We start from the raw sequence: 26,224 nt of genomic DNA, 5'->3' as shown, positions 1-26,224 counted from the left end.
GAATAAATACCTAAATTGTATGGCTCCCATGTATTGCTTTCCGATAGGCAATCACTAGGCTCACAAGAAACAACCGTTTAATTATAAGATTTCAGTTCAAAGTCTGTGCAAAGGTATATAGAATAATATAGCGGCTGCTTCACAGCATCAGAACTGGTATTCTCCCTAGAACTTGCCAAGACTGGAGCATCTTCTAGAAGTATACAGAGCCAGTTTGGTGTAGTGGTTAAGTGTGCGGACTCTTATCTGGGAGAACCGGGTTTGATTCCCCACTCCTCCACTTGCACTTGCTGGCATAGTCTTGGGTCAGCCATAGCCCTGGCAGAGGTTGTCCTTGAAAGGGCAGCTGCTGTGAGAGCCCTCTCCAGCCGCACCCACCTCACAGGGTGTCTGTTGTGGGGGAGGAAGGTAAAGGAGATTGTGAGCCGCTCTGAGACTCTGTCCTTGAAAGGGCAGCTTCTGGGAGAGCCCTCTCACCCCCACCCACCTCACAGGGTGTCTGTTGCGGGGGAGGGAGATAAATGAGATTGTGAGCCGCTCTGAGACTCTTGAGTGGAGGGCGGAATATAAATCCAATGTCGTCTTCTTCTTCTTCTTCTTCTAGAACTGACATTTAGTGACCATTAGTTGATCTGATTTGTTCTTAAAAAATAACTTTTATTAAGATTTCATACTTTTCAAATTACTGCCTTTTAAAAAAATGCATTGTCTATCTTTAGAATATAAGAACATAAGAGAAGTCATGTTGGATCAGGCCACTGGCCCATCCAGTCCAACACTCTGTGTCACAAAGTGGCCAAAAAACCCCAGGTGCCGTCAAGAGGTCCACCAGTGGGGCTAGAAGCCCTTCCACTGTGCCCGCCCCCAATCACAAGAATGCGGAGCATCACTGCCCCAGACAGAGAGTTCCAACGATAAGCTGTGTCTAATAGCCACTGATGGACCTCTGCTCCAGATGCATATCCATTCCCCTCTTGAAGCTGTCTATGCCACTATCCTGTGGCAGTGAATTCCACATGTTAATTACCCTTTGGGTGAAGAAGTACTTCATTTTATGAGTTCTAACCCGACTGCTCAGCAATTTCATTGAATGCCCACAAGTTCTTGCATTGTGAGAAAGGGAGAAAAGTACTTCTTTCTCTACTTTCTCTAACCTTGAATGACAAAATTTAATATTAAATTTCATTAATTTTTTTCAGACGCTGTTTTGAATTTTTAGATTTACTTTTACAGGAATGGCAAACACACTCACTAGAAAGGTAAGATGTGGGCATTAATTGAGACCGTTTCCTCTACTGTTTTACTTTTTAAACCCTGACTTGGACTCAGATGACTTGAAATTTTTTTGGGAGGGGAGCATTGGAATAGAACAAAGGAAGAAAACCCAAGTTTAAAGAAAAAAAATTATAAATCAGAGGTATCATAAACACTGTGCTATAAAAACTGTAGGTAGTGGGACATTCAAACAGGTCTCAAGCCAGTTTAGCTTCAGAGAATATGTTCTTTTGACCACATTCCTTCAAAGCAGATTATTAAGTGTTTCATTGTTATAGGCAAGTGCCGGATCACCCCAGGTACAGAGTAGTTTTTAAAACTGGAAAGCTATGTCTGTTATGTAATAACCTGTCAGTTCAGAGCATTTAAGCCAGTTTGTGTACAGTGATGAGTGCTGAATTTTACACAACTACCCACAGCACTACCCACAGGAGTGCTGAATTTTACACAACTACCCACAGGAGTAGATATACAAAGATAGAAGAGCATATGGAGAAGGTCACATCGACTGAAAAGATGTTGACATTCTTCTCCAAACTGCTCCCAAGCTTCTTAGTCTTAATATTGTCCCATAAGACAATAAGACATATATCACATTCAGCTTATAGAAAACAAGGTTGTGTCTATGAGTATTGATTGAAGCTCTGTTTGCTCGATGGGCAATACCTTCTGACAGCAAAGCTGTCCTTTTTTTGTAGTAAAAACGAACATAATATCTTCCTTAGCTCTGTGGATGTTAAATTGAAAGTCAATTTAGCTAAATTTGACACTGCATAACCAAAATGCAAAGGAGAATAGACTGCACTGTCAGCGAATTACTGCAGTGAAAATAAATGTTGTACACCCCAGTTCATCCTCTCTTCTCCCCGTGATAACAAAAATTCAGAGGGAAGAATTCTGAAGGTTAAAATCTTTCCTTGGAAAGTAGGTGACTCGAGCCCCCGTTCCTCATCACTACAACCACCTCACCCAGCTCCTTGTTACAAGCCTCCTCACCTTGCCTGCTCCTGCTGCCCAAAACGGACTACTTTCTGCTTCCTCTCGGAAGGTGGACAGCAAACATTGGTTACCTTTGACAGCTTTTTCGCTGTGACCGCTGTAGCTCTTCAGGCAGTTAATGAAACAAACAGTATAATAGAGCCTGAACAATTTTGTTTCTAAAGGCAGCGCCGAAGTGGGTTTTAGCATCTCTGTATTTTTACGCTTCTGTGGTTTTCACGGTAACCCGCCTCTGAAGGGCGTGACCTCTGAGGAACGTTTTCTTAACATTTCTTGTGCAAGTGCATCGAATGCAATAAAGCCGACTTGCAGAAACCTTCACAGCAAATAGTGAAACGCTCAAAAAAGGCTATTGTGTGGAAATGAAAGCTTGCTGCAAAATCTTTTCGTTTGTTTTGAGGGGACTTAATTTTTAATTTAATTTAATTTGTCATTTATGCCCCGCCCTATCCCTCAAGGCGGGCTCAGGGGCAGCTTACAACATTTAAAACATTGCAATAGCAATAAATAAAACATATCCAATTAAACGCAACAAATTTAAATATACATAAAATAGAGAGCCATAACTCCAACAATAGTCCGGCGAAAGGCCATAGTTCAGCAGTCGGTACAACTTCATCTAGTTAACACCACTTAGTACAACTTCAGGTCATTGACACTGCTTAAGGTTGTAACTCAGACCCTTGACCCAACTCAAGCACATGGATAGTAGAGTGCTGGGGGAATTTCTTAGATTTCTTACATATTCCTAGTGCCATGGTGGTAGTGTGTTTCCCCCAATTCTTCATTATCAACTAAATGGTGATGTCTTCTCATCTCAGGCACATATCAGTATTGGCAGAAACAATAAAAAAGGGAATCCACGATGCTGACTCTGAAGCTCGGATAAAAGCCAGAAAGTAAGTTGGTTTCTTCTGTTTTGCCATTGCTGGAAAACCATAAACTGGGCAGAGAAATTCAAGGAAATCAAAGAGTGTTCTGTGGCGGTTCCAAGAAAATACGATTTTTCATGAACAGAAACAGTGTTTCAAGAACAGAGACAAATACGGAGTGTTGCCGTCTATAGATGATGTTAATGTTATAATTCATGCATAGTTCTCTGTATGTTTTAATTAGTATTTACTTTGCTTGCAGTTTTTCAAACTATGCCATTGCTACTAGGGATGGGCACGAACTTCCCCACAACCCTACATTCGTCATGAAATTTGCCGTGTCATGGTTTGCAAACTGAGGTTCATGCCCATCCTCATCCACGACCCTCCCATGAACCTCCACATGTTTTTTTTTACAAATTTGTCGGCTTGTGGTGGGAAGCAGAGGGGGGGGGAGAAGCAAGAGGAGTTGCTGAAATGCCTTGCATACATTTCCGCCTATCAGAAGAACCTGTGCACCCATCACCTGTTAGTTGAAATAGATGCAAGCCATTTCAGCAACCCCTTTTGCTCTCCCCCCACTCCTGCTTCCAAAGGACTGCTGAAATGACTTACAGGCTTTGTTGGGCAATATGGTTGGAACCAGGCTGCTCCGTAGAGCTTGAGCCCCCCCCCCCCCCCGCGGGGAGAGTTCTTCCTGCAGGATTGGCTCCCTTGCAGGCTTTGTGGCAGTGCACCTTGCAAAAGCCATTTGCTTGCTCAAGGAGTGCCATAAGTAAGAAAGTCGAAGCAGCAAGTTCACCTAGAAGTGAGGGAACACCAACTTCATGAAACGAACCAGTTTGGAAAACAGGGAGCCTTGTGAAGGTTTGTGGTTCATGCGTCTGCATGAACCAAATGAACCTCTGTTTTCCCAGTTCGTGCCCATCCCTAGTTACTACTCAGCAACTTAAAGGCCTTCATTAAAATTCCTTGTTATTGTTTTCCTTGTCATTACTTTTTTAAAAAAACCCTCATTGTTGTCTCTGTTCTTCACACCTGTGGGATTAGATGGTGCCTGTGCTCACTCTGATGGAGTTAGAAAGCTCCAGATTGAAGATTCTGTGTCCTCCCTCTGGGCATGCTTGGGAACTCCATCGCTCATGCCCAGAGGAGGGCTCCAGAATCCCACCAGTTTCTTTCTGGCCATGTGCACAACAGGACATCTTCCTGAGGCTTTGGTCGGTGAATTCTTCTCCTATCTTCTTCGTGGTCTCTGTGCTTCACACTCATGGGATAGTGCGCCTGCGCCGATCCCCGAATCGGTAACTGAAAAAGCCCGGGATTTTTTCGCGCTCGGCGCCAGTGAGCATGTGCACGCGATCCACTGCGCATGCCCACCAGTGCCCGCGCAACAATCCCGCCAGTTCCTTTCTGACCGCCGCGCTAGAGAGGTTCACTTTCTGCTTTCCCGGTCGGTGAGATTTTTCTTCTCTCGTTTTTTTCCCGTTTCGCTGTGTAAATAGTTCCTTAGTTAGTCATAGTGTATAGTTAGATAGTTAGATAGTGTTTAGTAAAAAAAAAAAAAAAAAAAGCGTTTTTTTCCGTTTGTCTGGCGGCCTTGCCCCTTGGGGCGCTCCGCTTTCGCTTTCCCCCTTTTTTTCTCTCAGCCGTTTTTAACTGAGAGTTTTTTCTCGGGCGGCTGCTTATGGAAAGTCGCTGGGGGTTTTTCAAGCGCTGTCGTGCTTGCGGCAAGAAGATCGCCCCTCCGGACGGCCATTCCCTTTGCCTGCTGTGCCTTGGAGAAACGCACAGGGTAGAGTCGTGTCCGCATTGCCTTCGGTTCTCTAAACAGACTAGAAAGAACCGCGCGGCTCGATTATCGGCAGCACTGACTGAATCGGCGCTTCGGCCTCATCGACCGATGGAGTCATCGGCACCGAAGTCGACCGACACCCCGGCACAGGAGCTCGCATCGGCCGATGCCGCTCCGATATTGACTTTGGATCTGCCGGAGGAGCGTGGCGCTACAAACCGTTCCCACGAGGGCTCGAGTACGCCCGCTGAGAAACGCCGAGAGGACTCGGGGACCCGAGCTCCTAAAAAGGCGAAGTCGAAGGAGAAGCGCAAGCGACCCCGCACTCCTTCCCCGTCGGGCGATGCATCGACTTCGACAAAACCGTCAAAGTCGGCGCGGGTCTCTCCGATTCGGAGCCCATCAGTCCGTCGGCTGTCGGCGTTGGAGCACGAGCCTGAGATCGACCTCACACAACGGTCCTCATCTTCCGGCTCCCGTCGGCGGTCGATCAGTGATTCGGTGTCGGAGGTGGATGCTTCGGCACCGGTCATAGACCCGCCGTTCAAGCCCCGACAGAGGCGAGAGCGATTTCCCGTTCTCCAGCGCTTCCCGATACCACCATGGGAACAGCGCAGGTGGCAGCCTCCCTACTCCAGATATGAATCCGTTCGTTGGTACCCCGACGAGTATCCGGACTGGGAGCAAGCGTCGGAGTTTTCTTCGATGTCGAGGGTTTCGCATCGATCCCGGAAGGCGTCGGCATCGGTTTCGGTTCCCCCAGACCGTCAGCTGGTTCCGATCGAGACCCCGCTAAGACCACCGCTGACTCAGCTTCCACCTCGAGAGTCGACCCCGATGCTCTCGGAGCACTCTACCCAGCGAGACTCCTCTTCGTCGGAGTCGGAAACTGAAGAGCAGGAGTTGGAACCCTCACCGGGTCCCCAAACGGCAGAAGATCTCCCGATTTCGCCGTCGGAGGATCTTAAGTCTTACGGAGACCTCGTGAGGCGAATTGCTGCTACTCTCAAACTGCCTGTGACTCAGCCGGAGCCTGTAGTGGATGACAACGTGTTTGACATCATGCAACGGAACACGTCCACTGCAGTGGCCCTGCCGGTCACCAAGGTGATCCTTCGGGCCATCAAGGAACCTTGGAAGAAGCCTTCTTCGACACCGGTCTCTTCCAAACGGCTGGACCATATGTACAGGGTCCAGGAGGCAGGGGCCGAATTCTTATTTACCCACCCGCGTCCGAACTCGGTGGTGGTCTCATCCTCATCGAAGGCCAGGAAGGTGCATTCCTCCCCGCAGGACAAGGAGGGCAGGAAGATCGACGTAATGGGCCGCAAGGTCTATTCAGCGGGGGCACTCGGCATTAAGGTGGCCAACTACGCTGCATGCATGGCCAGATATCAGTATGCAGTGTGGGAACAGCTCTCCCCCTTCCTCTCCTCTTTAAGCGAGGACAAGAAGACGGCGGCAATGAAATTGCAGAAGGAAGGCCTCGTTGTGGCCAGACAGCAGCTGGCCGCGGCGAAACATATGGTTGAGGCTTCAGCCAAGGCTATTACTTCGGCAGTTTGCATCCGCCGGCACTCCTGGCTCAGGTCAACGGCACTTCATCAGGACACCAAGACCTTTATTGAAGACTTACCCTTTGAGGGTGATGGACTTTTCAGCACCACAACTGACACGGCGCTGCAAGAGTTTGACAAGAGTGTCAAGACGTCTAGGAACTTGGGTGTCCAGTCGTCCTCCAAGTCCCCTAAATCCAAGCAATGGTCCAAACCCTGGTCCAAAAAACCGTACCAAAAGTTCTCCCCGGAGCAGTGGCGTCCTCGTTCTCAACAGCCCGAACGACCATCCTACTCCGGTAACGGCAGAAACCGTTACGGGGGCCAGCCTTCTAATAAGTCTAAAGGGGCCCGGCCACAGAAGCAGGGGGTTTGACTTCCCGCTGGCACGCGTCATCGCTCCCACTGTCGACTCCTCCATCCGTCTACGCCCTTTCCTGCCTGCCTGGGAGTTGATCTCCACAGACAGGTGGGCTCTATCCATCGTGAAAGAGGGCTACATAATAGAATTTATTCAGACCCCAGACCAGTCCGTGGTAGTTACCACTCCCCCTTCCCCACCTCTGCTGGCGGAGGTGAACAACCTCCTACAGAAACAAGCCATAGAGGAAGTTCCATTGGAGGCCAGGACAGGAGGTTTTTACTCCCGCTACTTCCTGGTCCCCAAACGGGACGGGGGCCTGAGGCCTATCATGGACCTTCGGAGTCTGAACAATTTTATTCGGTACCAGAAGTTCAGAATGGCCACGCTGCAAACAATCCTGCCCCTCATCAATCAAGGGGACTGGATGGCGACCCTGGATCTCAAGGATGCCTATTTTCATGTCAGCATTCATCCTGCGTTCAGGCGTTTCCTAAGGTTTGCAGTGGGTGCTCGGCATTTCCAATTCAGGGCCCTGCCGTTTGGACTGTCTACTGCCCCTCGGGTGTTCACGAAGCTGATGAGCGTGGTGGCTGCCCATCTTCGCCTGCAGGGAGTCGTCGTCTTCCCATACATCGACGACTGGCTTCTTGTGGCGAGGTCGAGGGAGAGTCTAACAACACACATTGCTACCACTCTGCGCCTTCTCGGCACCCTGGGGCTGCAGATCAACCTGGAGAAGTCCCATCTCACTCCTTCAAGGACGGTCCAGTTCATAGGGGCTCTATTGGACACACAGCAGCATCGAGCATTTCTTCCTTCGCAGAGAGCGAAGGACATCATCGATCTGGTACAGCTTCTTCGAAGACGGCAGTGGGGCACAGCCCAGCAGCTCCAGCGGATGCTGGGGTTGATGGCTGCGACGACAAGCGTGCTACGCTTCGCAAGACTGCACATGAGAGGCCTACAGTTATGGTTCTTGTGCCATTTTCGACCTCTCAGAGACTCACCTCGAAAGAGGTTCACCATTCCACTGGGGACTCTCCGCTCACTGCAATGGTGGGGAGTAGAGAGCAACATCTGCCAAGGGGCTCCTTTTCATCTGCCGAACCCTACAGTGACCATCGCTACCGATGCTTCCATGTGGGGGTGGGGAGCTCATCTGGAAGATCTATGTGTGGGAGGCAAGTGGACACCAAAACTGAGCCGGTGCCATATAAACTATCTAGAACTGCTGGCGGTTCACTTCGCCCTTCGATCTTTCCGCCCACTGTTAGCGGGAAAGACTGTGGCATTGCTTACGGACAACACCACTGCCCTGTGCTATATAAACAGACAGGGGGGGACGGTGTCTCGCAGGCTATGCTCGCTGGCGATAGACCTCTGGGAGGAGTGCCTCCAGTGGGACATTTTTGTAAAGGCCACACATCTGCCGGGGGTCCTCAACATACAGGCGGACTCTCTCAGCAGGGGGGGAGCCTCCCCACACGAATGGGAACTGCATTGGAGGTTCCTAGAGCCAGTGTTCCAACTTTGGGGCTACCCGCAGTTGGATGTTTTTGCCACAGCGCAGAACAAGAAGTGCCCCTTGTTCTGTGCAAGGGGAGGTGCGGATCCGGCGTCCTTGGGAGACGGACTCCTACTTCGGTGGGAGGGCTGGTTCCTGTACATGTTCCCGCCCTTACCTTTGCTGACGAGGGTGGTTCACCAGCTAGTGCAGGAGAAGCCACGCTGCATCCTAGTGACTCCGTGGTGGCCCCGTCAGAGCTGGTTCTCGATTCTGCTCCAGCAGTCGAGGGGGACCTTTTACCAGTTCCCGGCAGAACCGGACCTGTTGTCGGCCCAGGGCGGGCACGTGCTCCATCACAACGTGCCTCACCTGAAACTGACAGCGTGGTTCATCGACCTCTAGACTTCTCCTCTAGGGTCCAGCAGGTGCTCCAAAGCAGCAGGAAACCTTCCACCCGCGCCTCTTATGAGAGGAAGTGGAAGAAGTTTAGCAAATTTGTGGCTGACTCCCCGCTGCCGCCCGCCTCGGTCGGGCTGTCGGCAATCTTTGAGTTTCTTTTGTCTTTGGTGGACGAGGGACTGGTGTTCTCCTCCATCAAGGTCTACCTAGCAGCTATTTCTGCTTTCCATGATTCGGTTGAGGGTTACACCGTTTTTGCTCACCCGCAGTCAAAAAGATTCATGAAGGGGCTGTTTCGCCTCCATCCCCCTTCTAGATCCCCTCCACAGTTGTGGGACTTGACTTTGGTTCTGGACAAGTTGACTCGCCGTCCTTTTGAACCTATGGCAACGTGTTCCCTGCAACTTTTGTCTTGGAAGACTGCATTTTTGGTTGCCATCACTTCAGCACGTCGTGCGGGGGAGCTCATGGCAATGAGGTGTGACTACCCATACCTTGCCTTTCGGGAGGCTGGGGTTTCTTTGGCTCCGGACATTACATTCCTCCCGAAAGTGGTTTCCCAGTTTCACCTTGACTTAGAAGTCTGGCTGCCCACTTTTTTCCCTAACCCTTCCTCGGATGAGGAACGCAGGCTGCATGCGTTGGATGTTAAGCGTGCCCTCCCGTTTTATTTGAATCGTTCACGGGGGTTTCGTAAGGACAATCAGCTTTTTGTCTCCTACTCTGCCCCCAAGTTAGGGTCCAAGATTTCGTCTCAAAGACTTTCCAAGTGGCTCACTGAGACGATCAAACTTTGTTATTTGTTGGCTAAGAAGCCTTTACCTGGACCTGTTCGTGGACACTCCACAAGGGCGATGGCCACGTCGGTGGCATTCCTGAAGGGCGTGTCCCTGTCTGATGTCTGCAAGGCGGCGACCTGGTCTTCTCCGCATGCCTTCATGAAGCACTACGCGCTGGACGTGCATGCTCAGCAGAGGACTCGGTTGGGAGCTGTGGTGCTACAAGCTGTTTCTTCGGGCTGACCGTCTTCCCACCTCCAGGTATGCTTGCTTGCTAATCTCCCATGAGTGTGAAGCACAGAGACCACGAAGAAGATAGACAGGTTGCTTACCTGTAACTGTGGATCTTCGAGTGGTCATCTGTGCATTCACACTACCCGCCCTCCTTCCCCGCTGCTGACGGTCTCCTTCCAGCAAGAGGCTCTCGGCGGTCAGGAAGGAACTGGCGGGATTGTTGCGCGGGCGCTGGTGGGCATGCGCAGTGGGTCGCGTGCGCATGCTCACTGGCGCCGAGCGCGAAAAAATCCCGGGCTTTTTCAGTTACCGATTCGGGGATCGGCGCAGGCGCACTATCCCATGAGTGTGAATGCACAGATGACCACTCGAAGATCCACAGTTACAGGTAAGCAACCTGTCTTTCTCCCTTGTTCCTAAAAAAAAAAAGATTTTCCTTTGTTATTTAGATAGTTCTAGTTACTGTATAGTTAGCATAGTTAGAAACTCTTAAGTTCTGTTCCCTGGGTTCTCCCCTCACCACTCTTATTAGGCCCCACTCTTATGCGGCTCAGTGGTTCTTACAGTGATACCCACTACCCTTCCTCTGGACCCAATTTTCTTGGCGTCAGTACCTCTCAAGATCTTATTGAAACCTACTCATGGGCTGAGGCATTCAGGGAATGTGACAGACACCGCTGCTGTCGATACAGACCACATTGGCCTTACCCAACACAGTAGGGACAACTCCAATTTGGCATCAGCCAGCAAGAGAAGTACACCAAAATGTGTCACAGTTGATCCCAGTCCTCCTCACTGCCTTCCTGAACTACCCACGGTGCCTAGACTGGATCCATACCAACTGTACCACTGATACTGGACAATTGAACTGTCTATCGCTTGCCATCCCTGTCCCCGATGCCTCATTGGGATCCCCGATGCCTCATTGGGATCAAAGACAATGGCAATACCTTGGCTGCCTCCTTAACCTCAGGAATGGGAACGGCCCTCAACAATCTCGACTCATCCATGGTCTCCCAAACCTCGTTCTCCTAAACAGAAGTGTATTGACAAACCATTGGTGCCAAAGACAAAGCAATTGCCTCAGCCTCTTTGGAATTGGGTTGCTCAGAACCAAAAGATGCACCTAGCTCTTCAGATGTGGACTCAGACTCTGAACCAGTGGATTCTTTATCAACCGATCCTAAACCCTCAACTCCAGTCACTGAGAATGTCCCAATATCACCCTCTGAAGACCTCGAATCCTATGGAGATTTCATCGAATGGATGGCAGCTACCTTGTGACTGACATTTGTCCAACCTCAACCAGAAGTGACTGACCTTATCATTGATATTGTTCAAAAGGACACCTCCACTGCTATAGCCTTGCCAATGATGACTACCACTCTTGTCCAAATGGCCAACATGGGAGAAGCCAGTTTCCACAGCTGTTTCTTCACACCACCTGGACCATATGTACAAGGTCCAGGAATCCAGCGCTGAATTCCTGTTTTGCCACCCAAAGCTTAACTCTTTGGCAGTAATACCATCATCTAAGGGAAAACATGTTTCCTTAATCCCTATTGACAAGGAGGATAAGAAACTCGATGCCTTTGGGAGGAAATTTTACTCCCTTGGAATAAAAAATGCTAACTATCTAGCTTGTTTCAGCAGTTACCAGTATGCATTGTGGGAACAGATCTCCAATCTCCTTCCTATTCTTCCTGAAGACATCAAGGTCAAACTCAAGAAAATTCAATGAGAAGGCATGACTGTAGCCAAACATGCCCAAACATAACCTTGGATACCTTTGCTAAGATACTAACATCAGTCATTGCACTCAGGAGACACTCCTGGTTCTGTTTGGCCTCACTAATTCCCAATACAAAGAGCATCATGGAAGACCTTTCATTCGATAAGATGAGATTATTCCACTCCAACATGGATACAGTATTGCAAGACATTGATAAAAGTCTGAAGGCATCTAGGAACCTGAGTGCTTCCATATCCAATGCCTATAAATCAGCCCCTGGGCTAAATCTTGGTCCAAGAACTCCAAAACTCCTAAGCAAAGTCTTTGACTCACTAGCAGTTGGTCCACCAGACTGTCCCCCTTCATGGCAGTGTATCACCATGGACAACTGGGCACTCTTGATTATAGCCAAGGGGTTTACGATCGAATTTACCATTTTCCTCTTGATTCTTGGGTCATAATCACTCCACCATCACAGGCACTGCAAGAAGAAGTACACTCTCTTTTGGCCAAGGGGTGCCATAGAACCTGTACCGACAGATCAGCTGGGTCATAATCACTCCACCATCACAGGCACTGCAAGAAGAAGTACACTCTCTTTTGGCTAAGGGGTGCCATAGAACCTGTACCGACAGATCAGCTGGGTCATAATCACTCCACCATCACAGGCACTGCAAGAAGAAGTACACTCTCTTTTGGCCAAGGGGTGCCATAGAACCTGTACCGACAGATCAGCTGGGTCATAATCACTCCACCATCACAGGCACTGCAAGAAGAAGTACACTCTCTTTTGGCCAAGGGGTGCCATAGAACCTGTACCAACAGATCAGCTGGGTCATAATCACTCCACCATCACAGGCACTGCAAGAAGAAGTACACTCTCTTTTGGCCAAGGGGTGCCATAGAACCTGTACCGACAGATCAGCTGGGTCATAATCACTCCACCATCACAGGTACTGCAAGAAGAAGTACACTCTCTTTTGGCCAAGGGGTGCCATAGAACCTGTACCGACAGATCAGCTGGGTCACAGATTCTATTCCTGTTACTTCATGGTGCCCAAGATAGACCCATCATGGACCTCAGAGCCCTCAACGCCTTCATCACACCAAAGAAGTTTCGCATGACAACCCTAGCTCACATACTACCTCTTCTCTCCAAGGGTTGCTGGATGGCCACCATCGACCTCCAAGATGCATACTTCCATCAAAGCATATGGCCCGACCCACAGATGCTACCTCAGAGTCACTATAGGGGTAGCCAACTTCCAATACACAGCTCTCCCATTTGGGATATCTACTGCCTCAAGGGTATTAACCAAAACCATGGTAGTGGTTGCAGCACACCTTTGCCATACATTCATAGTTTTGTTCCCATACATAGATGACGGGTTACTGGTGGCCAACTCAGAAGTCCAGTTGACATTCAAACCACACTGAATCTACTGGCCCAATTGGTCTGTGTGTGAATTTCAAGAAATTCAGTCTTTCACCAGTGCAAAAGATACAATTCATAGGAGCCATTCTCGACGCCATTGTGACCAGAGCGTTTCTCCTGTCCTCTCGGGCCACGATACTCTGATCTCTGGTACAGAAGATCACGTCTATGCAATCTGTGATGGCTCTCAGTATACAATGTCTGTTAGATCTCATAGCAGCCACCACATTGGTAATTACATTTGCCAAGTTACAAATGAGACCCCTCCAACTGTGGTTCCTAAGTCACTTTAGTCCACTTTGGCATTTGCAACTTAAGGTTCTCACGGTACCTCAACACAGCCTCTCCTCCCTCCTCTGGTGGGATCAGGACTCCAACTTTCCAGAGGGAACTCTGTTTCAACATCCAGTACCCATAGAAACCCTGACAACAGATGCCTCTCTCCTCATGGGTTGGGGAGCTTACCTCCATGGCATGTCAGTGGGTTCGATATGGGAGGCTGCACACAGTCCCCACCACATAAATTTCCTGGAACTCCTTGCCATCAAATTTGCTCTACAGTCTTTTCTTCCTTTTCTCCAAGGCAAGGTTGCAGCAGTTCCGACAGACAACACCACTGCCCTCAGCTACATAAGCAGATTGGGGTGGGGTGGGGGCTACAGTGTCCAGAAGCCTGTGCAATCTTGCCATCGATCTCAACATGGAATAATGCTTGTGGCAACCCACCTTGCAGGGGACCTCAGCACCCAGGTGAATTATCTCAGTTGTGGGGGAGCCATTCTACACAAATGGAAGCTGAACAATATTTACCTGGACTCAGCCTTCAACTCCTGTGGGAAACCACATGTAGATTTCTTTGTGACTGGACTGAACAAGAAATTTTGCCTTTGCTGCTCACACAACGGCAGGGACCCCCTATCACTTGGAGATGGCCTGCTGATTCCATGATCAAACAGCTTTCTTCATCTGTCAAATTAGTTACTTTTTACATATGTAGCACCTTTAGGAGACAAGTAATCTTCCTCGCAATAGTTTTTCAGTGCACCGCCCCCCCCCCCAGTAAATCCAGCCTCAGCAGCTGAACATGGCTATGATCCATCTCCCACTCTTTGTTCCCTCTCTTCCCCCCCCCCTCCTGCTTCTGAGGATCTTGACGAGGCACACTGGACTTCCATCTCCACTGCCCCATCCTCCCCAACCCTGTGAGGTGGTTGAGGTTGAGCGACTAGCCATGAGTGACCCAGATGTGAAGACCCTGGCTTGGGAACAGGGAGTCTGAAACTGGTCCTCCCAAATCCCCACCACTGTTAGATCTTATCCCTCCTGCATTTCTCACAGAAGCAGTGGGGCTGAGGGGAAGGCTTGATGGAGAGTCTGTTTCCAAAACATCCAAGGGTTGTATTTTGTCTTCCCATGACCCTTTTTCCTTTATGGGCCCAGAACAGGGGTGGGCAAGAAGGGAGGTTGCTGTCTCCCACTCTCTCTGAAACTCATTCTGTCTCCTTGCTCCATGACTGTTCAAACGTGGTGACAACAGCAGTTTCTCTTTTCACTTCTGAGGTTGGGGCATCTTTCCCCTCAGAGCGGCTAGGGATGCCAGCCTCCAAGTGGGAGCAGGGGATTTTCTGGAATTACAGGTTATTTCCATACTAGAGAGATCAGTTCCCCTGGCGAAAATGGATGTTTTGGAGGGGTGGACTCCATGGCATTTTACCCCACTGAGGTCATAGGAACATAAGAGAAGCCGTGTTGGATCAGGCCAACGGCCCATCCAGTCCAACACTCTGTGTCACACAGTGGCAAAATTTTTTATATATACACACACACTGTGGCTAATAGCCACTGATGGACCTGTGCTCCATATTTTTATCTAAACCCCTCTTGAAGGTGGCTATGCTTGTGGCCGCCACCACCTCTTGTGGCAGTGAATTCCACATGTTAATCACCCTTTGGGTGAAGAAGTACTTCCTTTTATCCGTTTTAACCTGTCTGCTCAGCAATTTCATCAGCAATGTCCTCCCCAGTTTCACACCCAAATTTCCAGAGGTTCCCCAACCTGAAGCTGGCAACCCTAACCTCCACCCCCTGCTGGTAGATGGGGGGACCTGCCAATGTTATGTCGGCACACACAAGAAAGCCCAGTTGCCTCCCAACCGATGTGCTGGCCCTCCTCCTCCTCTCCCCCTGCTGACCCTGTCCCTTTGTTTGCAAACTACTGTTTTGTGTGCCTCCTCTCACCAGCCCCCCTCACGGTCAGCATTTGGCCCAGCAGTGGCAGCACCAGCCACTCAGCTTTGCCCTGCCATTAGTAGCTTCACCAATTTTTGCTGCGCTGCGGTCAGAGGAGGCAGAGGGGAAAAAACACCACACCTCCTCTTTCTCCACCTTCACTGCCATCCCCCCCCCCCCACTATTTTACCTCAGCCTCATTGTCCCGACCCCTAGCAATTTCCTTTCTATTTCCTGACAGCTTCGACCATGCATATCTCACTGGGTGCACCTGCTTCCCCCTCCCTAAGCACCCTCCTACCTTTCCCCTCTCACACCAGTGCTTGCAGGCTGGGTGAGAGCGCAGGACTGGATGGTTCTGCCCCCCCCCCCCCCAGGACATATGGTTGACACTTCTGAGTTAGAACCACCTCCAGTTTTCTCTGTCAAGCACCTGTCTTCTGAAAAATGATGGAAGCAAAAATAATTTATTTAAAATTAAGTAGATATTTGCGTTTATTCTCATTTGGTTTACGTATCTTGATTTTCGCTGTTGTTTGGCCAGAAATGGAGGACTAGTCTTCGTGCCTAAGATGATTGATAGGTTGACTAATACAGGAGTCCTCGACATAGTACTCCTGGGACCTTGGTGCCTGCCAACACTTCTTCTTGTGTCCAAGTGTTGTTAGGAAGTGAACGGTGCCGGATGGGGGTTTTGCCCAGCGAGGCTTCTGATTGAGCATTGCAGATTTGATTGCCTCTGCAGATTTTTATTTATGGTGCTTTGGCAGCAGCTGGATCTTCATGGTCTGACTGAAGGTAAGCTTCAGTAGCCATTTTGGGTCTCTCGTCTCCTGCAGCAGCTGTTCTGTGGCTTTGCCCACAACCCGTTGTCATAATTCCAAAGGTGCTCACAGGCTTTAAAAAGTTGGGGGACCCCTGGACTCATACATTCTTTAATGTTTTCTTGACATTTTATTTTCAGGTGTTACTGGGGCTTCCACAACCATTTTGGTCGAGAAGCAGAACATTTGTATAATTCATTGGAATCTTCTTACCAGAAGGCGCTGCAGTCTCACTTGAAGAATTCTGATAGCATAGTGTCCTTGCCCCAATCAGATCGTTCCTCTTCTAGCTCCCAGGAGAGTCTCAAGTAAGCCCTTATGTACATTCGCTCCATAACAAAATATGAGCTGTTTTTTTGTTTTTTGAATACATTCTATTCAAAAACTGGAGAGCCAGTTTGGTGTAATGGTTAAGTGTGCGGACTCTTATCTGGGAGAACCGGGTTTGATTCCCCACTCCTCCACTTGCACCTGCTGGCATGGCCTTGGGTCAGCCATAGCTCTGGCAGAGGTTGTCCTTGAAAGGGCAGCTGCTGTGAGAGCCCTCTCCAGCCCCATCCACCTCACAGGGTGTCTGTTGTGGGGGAGGAAGGTAAAGGAGATTGTGAGCCGCTCTGAGACTCTTCGGAGTGGAGGGCGGGATATAAATCCAATATCTTCATCTACCTCACAGGGTGTCTGTTGTGGGGGAGGAAGGGAAAGGAGATTGTGAGCCGCTCTGAGACTCTTCGGAGTGGAGGGCGGGATATAAATCCAATATCTTCATCTACCTCACAGGGTGTCTGTTGTGGGGGAGGAAGGTAAAGGAGATTGTGAGCCGCTCTGAGACTCTTCGGAGTGGAGAGCAGGATATAAATCCAATATCTTCATCTTCCTCACAGGGTGTCTGTTGTGGGGGAGGAAGGGAAAGGAGATTGTGAACTGCTGTGAGACTCTTCGGAGTGGAGGGCGGGATATAAATCCAATATCTTCATCTACCTCACAGGGTGTCTGTTGTGGGGGAGGAAGGTAAAGGAGATTGTGAGCCACTCTGACACTCTTCGGAGTGGAGGGCGGGATATAAATCCATTATCATCATCTACCTCACAGGGTGTCTGTTGTGGGGGAGGAAGATAAAGGAGATTGTGAGCCGCTCTGAGACTCTTCGGAGTGGAGGGCGGGATATAAATCCAATATCATCATCATCTTCTTCTTCTTCTTCTTCTTCTTCTTCTTCTTCTTCTTCTTCTTCTTCTTCTTCTTCTTCTTCTTCTTCTTCTTCTTCTTCTTCTTCTTCTTCTTCTTCTTCTTCTTCTTCTTCTTCTTCTTCTTCTTCTTCTTCTTCTTCTTCTTCTTCTTCTTCTTCTTCTTCTTCTTCTTCTTCTTCTTCTTCTTCTTCTTCTTCTGTAAATTGCTTCTACTCCTGCCTTCTAAGTCCTTTCTGTTTCCTTCCTTAACATCCTAGCCTTGCATATAACGAAGGATTTAGCTTGGTTTTAGAATCACTGGTATTGTCAAACACTCAGCATGCAAAATTCTGATTTCCTGTAAAAGTTGAAACTAGTGCTAAAAAGCAAAGGTTTGTCATAAATCGTGGAACGTATTTTGTGCTTATACTGAATTGATATGTTCAAATCTCATTTAGGTGGTGGTGGTGGTGGGAATGTTTACCTTCAGTATTCTTCAGTTTCTTAAATCTTTGGAACAGGCAGGCTGTCTGACCTATTATAAATGAAGAAAAAGGAAGTTTCTAAACTGTGATGCTCTTTTTTGCAGCTGCCGTAATTTACTGACCAAACTAAGTCTGTTATTAAACTGTGCCTTTCTATACTGTCCTAGCCGTCCACTTTCTGCCAAAAGAAGTCCAACCGGAGGTACTACTTCACGAGGTAAGAAAGGGGTTAACTGTGCTAAAGAAATCTGCTTGGGGAAAATGCTTGAGCACAACTTTTTCAAATGATTGTGATTCTTATTATAGTGATGAACATATATGAACATATGAAGCTGCCTTATACTGAATCAGACCCTCGGTCCATCAAAGTCAGTATTGTCTACTCAGACTGGCAGCGGCTCTCCAGGGTCTCAAGCTGAGGATTTTCACACCTTTTTGCCTGGACCCTTTCAATTGGAGATGCCGGGGATTGAACCTGGGACCTTCTGCTTCCCAAGCAGATGCTCTGCCACTGAGCCACCATCCCTCCCCTGCTCTCCAGGGTCTCAAGCTGAGGATTTTCACACCTTTTTGCCTGGACCCTTTCAGTTGGAGATGCCGGGGATTGAACCTGGGACCTTCTGCTTCCCAAGCAGATGCTCTGCCACTGAGCCACCATCCCTCCCCTGCTCTCCAGGGTCTCAAGCTGAGGTTTTTCGCACCTTTTTTGCCTGGACCCTTTTTTGGAGATGCCAGGGATTGTACCTGAGACCTTCTGCTTCCCAAGCAGATGCTCTGCCACTGAAACACTGCCCTGTCCCTTAAGGGAAATAATGGTTAACATTATGCTACTTTTGCAACAAAAATGTTTATTAGGCCTTTTGTATTATAAGAGAGACCTGTTTTCTAAATTGCCTTACCTATGCCTTAGTAAACCACTACAATGTGATTAGTTGTGGCAGCCATTCCTTCTTTCATCCATCTTTGTAAGATTCTTTTGGATCCCGTATTCTGTAATTGTCAGCCAGCAAGTATATGTGGGGGATAGCGATAGATTCTCTAGTACTTTGGATAAAATCAATAACTTTGTGCAGATCTCTGATACAAATGAAAATGACGTGCAGCTGCAGAGACTTCATATACTTGTACAACAGCCACTTGTTAATGGTAGCTGAAAATCTTATTCATCCCTTGTGTTTGTGATTAGAATGCTCTCTCTGATGCATCCAGCGGGCTGCATCCGAGTACACATGGAAAATGTTATCATAGAGAGCAAGAGGGCCAGCAAAGAGGTTCTTAGCCCCTGATGGCCCCTGCTGGATCACTGGCAGTGATGGGAGGGGAGACAGGAAGGTTTCCATGCTGGGCACTGTTGTCTCATAAGAACATAAGAGAAGCCATGTTGGATCAGGCCAGTGGCCCATCCATTCGAACACTCTGTGTCACATAAGAACATAAGAGAAGCCATGTTGGATCAGGCCAATGGCCCATCCAGTCCAACACTCTGTGTCACATAAGAACATAAGGGAAGCCATGTTGGATCAGGCCAATGGCCCATCCAGTCCAACACTCTGTGTCACATAAGAACATAAGAGAAGCCATGTTGGATCAGGCCAATGGCCCATCCAGTCCAACACTCTGTGTCACATAAGAACATAAGGGAAGCCATGTTGGATCAGGCCAATGGCCCATCCAGTCCAACACTCTGTGTCACATAAGAACATAAGAGAAGCCGTGTTGGATCAGGCCAATGGCCCATCCAGTCCAACACTCTGTGTCACATAAGAACATAAGAGAAGCCATGTTGGATCAGGCCAGTGGCCCATCCAGTCCAACACTCTGTCACATAAGAACATAAGAGAAGCCATGTTGGATCAGGCCAGTGGCCCATCCAGTCCAACACTCTGTGTCACACAGTGGCAAAAATTTATACACACACACACACACACACACACACACACACTGTGGCTAATAGCCACTGATGGACCTCTACTCCATATTTTTATCTAAACCCCTCTTGAAGGTGTCTATGCTTGTGGCCGCCACCACCTCCTGTTGCAGTGAATTCCACATGTTAATCACCCTTTGGTTGAAGAAGTACTTCCTTTTATCCGTTTTAACCTGTCTGCTCAGCAATTTCATCAAATGCCCACGAGTTCTTGTATTGTGAGAAAGGGAGAAAAGGACTTCTTTCTCTACTTTCTCCATCCCATGCATTATCTTGTAAACCTCTATCATGTCACCCTGCAGTCGACGTTTCTCCAAGCTAAAGAGTCCCAAGCGTTTCAACCTTTCTTCATAGGGAAAGTGTTCTATTCCTCCTCTCTCTCTCCATTGTGAATCCTTGCCAAGCAGCAAGGTGCCAAAGCAACAAAGATACAGGAATATTAACTCCATATATATATATGGCCAGATGAGAATCAGCTGCAAATATATATTCATTTCAGTTAGTTACAGCAAGGATAGTAAAGAAAATAGCAATTAGAAATATTGAAAAGTACAATTTTGATTTATTCCCCCCCCCCCTAATTCAATATGTAGATAGTTCATTCAGATTTACAAATGAGCAAATAGAAAAATTTCCGATAGAATTACTGGAGACTTCAGTGTGTAGACTGTTGATTTTTAACATACTTTAGTCTGGGCTACTGCACAACCCAGCTATTGTATTTTAGTTCAGACCGTGTTTTGTTCTGATGAATGGCAGACGTAATAGCTTTGCAAGTGATAGCGATAATAAGCTATAGCAGCAATATAAAAGACGGCACTAACATACCCTTTAACTTTTCTTCTCACAGAAGCTACATCAGAACAACAGTGTGAGTTAGATCAAAATAAAGGGTTGAGTGGAGGTAGGCGAACCTATATTTTATGCAAAATAGAGTCAGAATGGCTCAGGGAAGAGCAGAAAGGAAGACTGGATTCCTCATGTGTCTAAAACCGTAGCTCAAGGCAACGGAAGCATTTGTTTTCATATCACACAGGTGGCCTACACAACAGGCTTGTATGTTGGGATGGGCACAAACCAGAAATATGTGATTCGTGGCCAAACTGAACCGGAAAGTTAGTTGATGAACCAAAGTGGTTCATGGTGCACAGTCCCTTTCAACAGGGTTTGCAGAAAACTGAAAAAAATGCTTCCTACCATTCAACTGTTTTTTGCACTGTCTTGTGCAGTCCCTTTAATATTTAAAGGGACCACATAAGCCAGCCCACAACTGAGCAGTGGTGAGCATGCTGCTCTCTGCTGCTCAGCTGTTTTTGTGGCTTTTGGGGGGAACAGAAAGAAGAGTTTAAAGCAGGGATGTCAAGCATGCAGCTCAGGGGCCAAATCAGGCCTCCAGAGGGCTCCTATCAGGCCCTGGAGCTACTGGTTGTCATCTGCTTCCTTCCCCCTCTCTCTTGCTTCCTTCTGCATTACAGCTTGCTTTGTAAGGCTTGCTCAATCGCACAGGAGTTCTAAGGAGCAAAGCCTCTATTTTCTCCGTTGGCTGAGGCTCCTTCCTTGGGGAGGAGGGGCGGGGGGAGAAAAATAGCTTGCTTTGCCAAGCTCTCTCAATCGCACAGCAGAGCTATGGAGCCAAGCCTCTCTTCGTTCTGTTTGCTTCCTTCTGCATTACAGCTTGCTTTGTAAGGCTTACTCAATCGCACAGGAGTTCTAAGGAGCAAAGCCTCTATTTTCTCCGTTGGCTGAGGTTCCTTCCTTGGGGAGGAGGGGGGGGGGAGAAAAATAGCTTGCTTTGCCAGGCTCTCTCAATCGCACAGCAGAGCTACGGAGCCAAGCCTCTCTTCGTTCTGTTTGCTGAGGCTCCTCTCCCTCCTGCTCCCCTGGGGAAGAAAGGAAAGAGCCAGAGCTTCCTTTGCCCAGGTCCTTGGATTCCATGGGAGAAATACAAAGAAAGCACCTTTAAGACCAACGAACGCTAATGTTTTAAGCATGTTTTATTTTAAGCTTTTAAAAAATCTTTAATTGTGTTTGTTTATGTTCTTTATAGAGTTTATATCTCTGCTACTTAATCTTAAATAGGTATACACATGGCTCGGCCCGACAAGGTCTCATTTAAGTTGGATTTGGCCCTCCTAACAAATGAGTTCGACACCCTTGTTTAAAGGGACTCAGAGTTTCTTTAAACCCGTGCTTTCTGCTCTGTCCGCAGACTGCAATGAACTGCTTTGGAAGTTTATGAAATTTCGACAGTAGACCAGTCATGAATTTTGGTTCATGAACCATGAAAAGGGCAAAAATCATAACAAATATTACGTTGTGTTTTGTTTTGTGTCCATCCCTCGTTATATTGGCGGATCCCACTTGAAAGCACCGCAGGAGTGTATGTATTCTTGAAGAGGAAAAGGAAATCCTTATTTGGCTAAGTAGGAAAGGGGAGGAGTGTGTATGAGCAGACACTAAGAAGAAACCTTCAGATTAGATACTGCTTTTACATGAAGAATCAGCTACAAATATAGTTTTAATGTTTAATTCTCTATAATATCAAGGTTGTTGATAGATTATGATGATGTTAGAGCTCAGGCTTTGGGTTTCCATAAAAATAAATATATATTTAAAACATTTCTTAGCTGCCTTTCAACCTTGTGGCTTTACAATGTATATATAAAGCAGTAAATATAAATAATTATGTCTGGGTTTTTAATTTCATTGCAAGATCCATCCATTTTGAAGTTTGGTTTTATTATATTATGGATATAATTTCTAGTCTAAATGCATTTGTCCTGTCAACCATTATCAATATAACTCCTTGCCATAATTTGACAGTGAATTTTGGAAGCCCATGTGCCCTGTCATTGTTTGAAGGGTGGCATAGAAGAAGGAGGTGGTTCTTTTTGCTCCTGATCTACCTGACTGGAATGTTAAAGACCTTTCAGAGACAGTTTCCAGAATCCTCTGTTTCATTTTGGATTTCTTTCCTTTTTCAAAGCTTCGACTGTAAGTGCAAAATCAGTGTCGACTTCAGGGTCTCTGCAACGTTCCTGTAGCGACATCGATGTGAATGCAGCAGCCAGTGCCAAATCTAAAATAACCTCTTCTGGATCAGATGCCCCCTTTAGCTCTGCTGCAACCCTGCCTCCGGGCTCCTACGCATCACTAGGTAAATCTCATTTTGTGGATGGCTTTGAGGAAAATGGAGGGTTTTTCTCCCCGGTGAGGCTTCTGCACCAAACAATTCCAAATTGTGAAAAGTGATGAACAAAGGTTGTATGACAAAAAAAATAGTAGATACAAAGTTGGAAATATTTTGTTACTTCTGATATATAGGTGTTTGAATTCTTTAGAAATGTGTAACTTAGCAGTGGGAATTAGTCTGGTAAAATAAGTTCCCTCTCCTTTTGCTCTTAAACCTTGGGATCACCACAAGAATACAGAAGACGGATAAATGGGGATATGAGCACCTTCACCATTCTAGCTGTGAAACTTGACTGAGTTATCAGAATTTTTTGTCAATTTTTTGTAAGTATTTGGTAGATTAATAGTGTGGTGAAAATAACAATGTGAAGATCACAAAGTCAGTACGGGGCACAAGTGTGAAGCACTATCATACCCTGGTATCTACTAGCACATTTTTCAGCCATGTGAAATATCTGCAGCGACTGTCCCAATTCTGCACGTTTGAGAGGAAAAATTACAGAAAACACTGGGCTTGGAGGGGTACAGTACAGATATTAGCTCTGTCTGGATGGCCTGTCTGCATGTTCACCCTCACAAAATGTGTGAGAGAGAGAGAGAGCAGGCAGAAATATACTGCCCCTACATCTACAAAGTTGCAGAGTTGTCTGCAGGGTTCAAAGTCACAGAGGCAATGTCTGTGCATATGTCCCCTCCCCATGATCAGCGACACTGCTTTCCTAACATTTCCATAACATGCAGAGGGGGCATGCGCGCAGGTGCTTCTTCTGCACATTCACATCATGCGGATGACTCTGCGATTATGCAGAGCGAGGGGTTCTGCATACCCTGCAGAATGGCAGAACATGTACTTTAGTTAGAAGACCTTGGTCCCCTCTTCTTCCCTTCTGCATTGATGCACAAGCAGCTAATTTAATAGTCATTTACATCTCCTCCAGAGCCATAGACGACTCATGCAGCATTCTCTGTGAGATCATGCAAGATGTGTTAGAGTTGATCAAACACATTATAATGCATTCATTGCCTGATGTGCTTGTTTCTTTACATAGCAGCATGTGGTATTACTGTTTCCATAATCTTTACTGCAAGGAGCAGTGTTGTTCTGACAAAAGAAAGGAAGTTGGGTTAAGGCCACAAGATGACATAAATAACTAAAGGGTGAGGGTGGGGGTATCTTCGGCAGTAGCCACACATGTTTTATAATTTTGGCTTTGGGTGTTCAGAAATAACACTTTTCTTTAACTAACTTTTATTTCCTCAGTTCAGCTGATTTTTTTGTTTGTTTCTATCGCTACCGTATTTGCTGGCGTATAAGACGACTTTTTTGCCCTGAAAAACATGCCTCCAAGTGGGGGGGGGGGTCGTCTTATACGCTGGGTGCACTTCAGTTGGGATAGACATAGCTGCCCATAGTGGCCTTCCGATGCTCGCCCGGTGCCCATAGTGGTCTCCCGATGCCCGCCCACCTCATTCTACATACCGTCCAGTATCGCATGGGTCATCAGCGTGGCTGCGGCGAGCATCAGCAGCGAGACATGGGTGCCAGCCTTTTCGGCGTGACCGGCCTGTTCTGCTCAGCGGGAAGCAGCGGCGCTCCGGCCCGCCCCTTTTCTACGCAGAGCTCGCACTTGCGCACTAGTGCCGGTCACAGGGAGATGCAGGGGCGGGCCGGAGGCGCTGCGGTCGCGCTGTACCATATTGAGAGACAGGGCTTACACCGTATGGTGTGCGGAAGAGGGGGTAGTCTTATACGGCGAGTATATAACAAACTCTATATTTTGAGTGGAAATGTTGGGGCGTCGTCTTATACGCCCAGTCGTCTTATACGCCGGCAAATACGGGTAAATTAACATTGCCCACTTCTGCTGATACTACTAACTGTTCCCTATTATCCCTCTCCTTATTTTCTAAATTTGCTTAAAGATGGTACTACCAGTAAACCTGATGGTAAGCAGTCTCTGTGTCACTGAGGTTTGTCTCCAGCTTTAACCAGGTCTCTGTTATCACCAAGTAGTCCCCGGTTTTCATCTGTGTTCACTCGTGCCTTTTGCATGAATTTCTGCATGGTGTTTTCCTCTTACTCATTTTGATACAGTTGGGCACCCTTCACAGTGTTTCTTAGCTCACCCTTGTAAGGCTTTAGTATTTCATAGAACATCTGTTTCGAAATAGTTTTGTCAGCAGCGTTGGACCTTTTATGAATTTCATTGCATGTTCGAACGTTATAATATGAGCTTTGTTTTGTTGAAATTCATACATAAAGCAAAGGATGACTAGCTGTTTTTTGCAGCTGCAAAATCAGGTCTATGAACCTTGGTCATATTTTGAAAGAATATATTTAAATGTTTAGTGTGCAGTTCAAATAAAGTGCTGTCCTCGAGTCCCAGTGAAGTTAGTGGCTAGCTATCATATAGGGAAAATGACATTTTTGGAACCAGTTATGCATAGTTTTGCTTAAAACTACTGCTCCATTTTCTCTTGCTAAGAAAGGGATTTTTTAAAGTTAAAATATGTTCCAATTCCTTCCCCAAGCACCCTCCAGTTCTTGGATTTTATTAATAGTTCACTAGCAGTAACATTATTAATCCCACATTGCTTCAGTTCCAACATCTTTACTGTTCCTGTTTTCTCAGGCCAAGATGTGACCTGAATTTCAGCATTAGAAGTAGGCCTTGTGTGTCCTCCCCCTGTTTGCTTATACATAAATTCTCTCCATCCTGTTTACCCCATTTCAGTATTATATGTCTTTGTTATCATGAGATTCATTACACTCTTAAATTCTCTATGACACTTCTGACTTTATCTGGGTTGTCAAAATATGTTTAGAAGTGTGGTTATGCTACTGCTGGATAGCAGGGTCTTGGGAGAATAGGTGCACAAGTGGAAAGAAGGTGTGCACTGCCCATGGCTTGTTTGTATCTAGGCTTCCCAACCCTCCCGCCCTGGCGGGGGCCCCCAGGATTTCCACCATCTTCCCCCACTCCTCAACAAAACGGAAGCGGGGGAAGAGGGGGAGGCGGTGCCGCTGCCGCCTTTTCTCAGCTCACCGTGGCTGCTCCTCCGAGATGGGCTCAGGCTGGGCCCGTCTCGGAGGAGCGGCTGGGGTGGGGGGGCAGCGACGCAGCAGCGTCGCCCGCTCTGCCTCTGGGGTGGGGTGGGGGGTGGGGGTCGGGGGCGTGGAGGGCCGCGAGTCTGGGTCCTACTAGGGCCCGGACTCGCGGCTCACCGCGCTCCTCGCCTGCCTCCACCCTCCCCTCCCCTGGTTTTGCCTGGGGGCGGGGTGGGCAGCGCTGCTGCGCGGCTGTGCTTCGCCGTGGCTGCTCCTCCGGGATGGGCTCAGCCTGGACCCATCTCGGAGGAGCGGCGGGGGGGGCGGCTTGGCAGCATCGCCCGCTCTGCCTCTGGGGTGGGGGGGTGGGAGCGGACCGGGGGTGTGGCGGGCCGCGAGTCTGGG

The 26,224-nt window shown here is 47.8% G+C and overlaps 1 protein-coding gene across 17 annotated transcripts in view; it reads left to right on the top strand.

The window, feature by feature from the left end:
* CLASP1 (cytoplasmic linker associated protein 1) overlaps positions 1-26,224 on the top strand; it is a 400,778-nt gene that overhangs the window by 189,269 nt on the left and 185,285 nt on the right. For 10 of the 17 annotated variants that reach the window (XM_060262864.1, XM_060262857.1, XM_060262852.1 and 7 more), the window contains exons 14-18: positions 1,200-1,259; positions 3,096-3,173; positions 16,141-16,308; positions 17,819-17,868; positions 22,565-22,735. In XM_060262864.1, the coding sequence (XP_060118847.1) occupies positions 1,200-1,259; positions 3,096-3,173; positions 16,141-16,308; positions 17,819-17,868; positions 22,565-22,735 (527 nt within the window). Of the gene's footprint in view, positions 1-1,199; positions 1,260-3,095; positions 3,174-16,140; positions 16,309-17,818; positions 17,869-20,428; positions 20,483-22,564; positions 22,736-24,693; positions 24,718-26,224 lie in introns of all 17 variants that reach the window. The other 7 variants (XM_060262863.1, XM_060262856.1, XM_060262861.1 and 4 more) reach the window with 2 other exon arrangements.

Source organism: Heteronotia binoei, chromosome 21 (assembly GCF_032191835.1).
Source record: "Heteronotia binoei isolate CCM8104 ecotype False Entrance Well chromosome 21, APGP_CSIRO_Hbin_v1, whole genome shotgun sequence".
Taxonomy (NCBI): Eukaryota; Metazoa; Chordata; class Lepidosauria; order Squamata; family Gekkonidae; genus Heteronotia; species Heteronotia binoei.
This window is presented reverse-complemented; position numbering and strand designations above follow the sequence as displayed.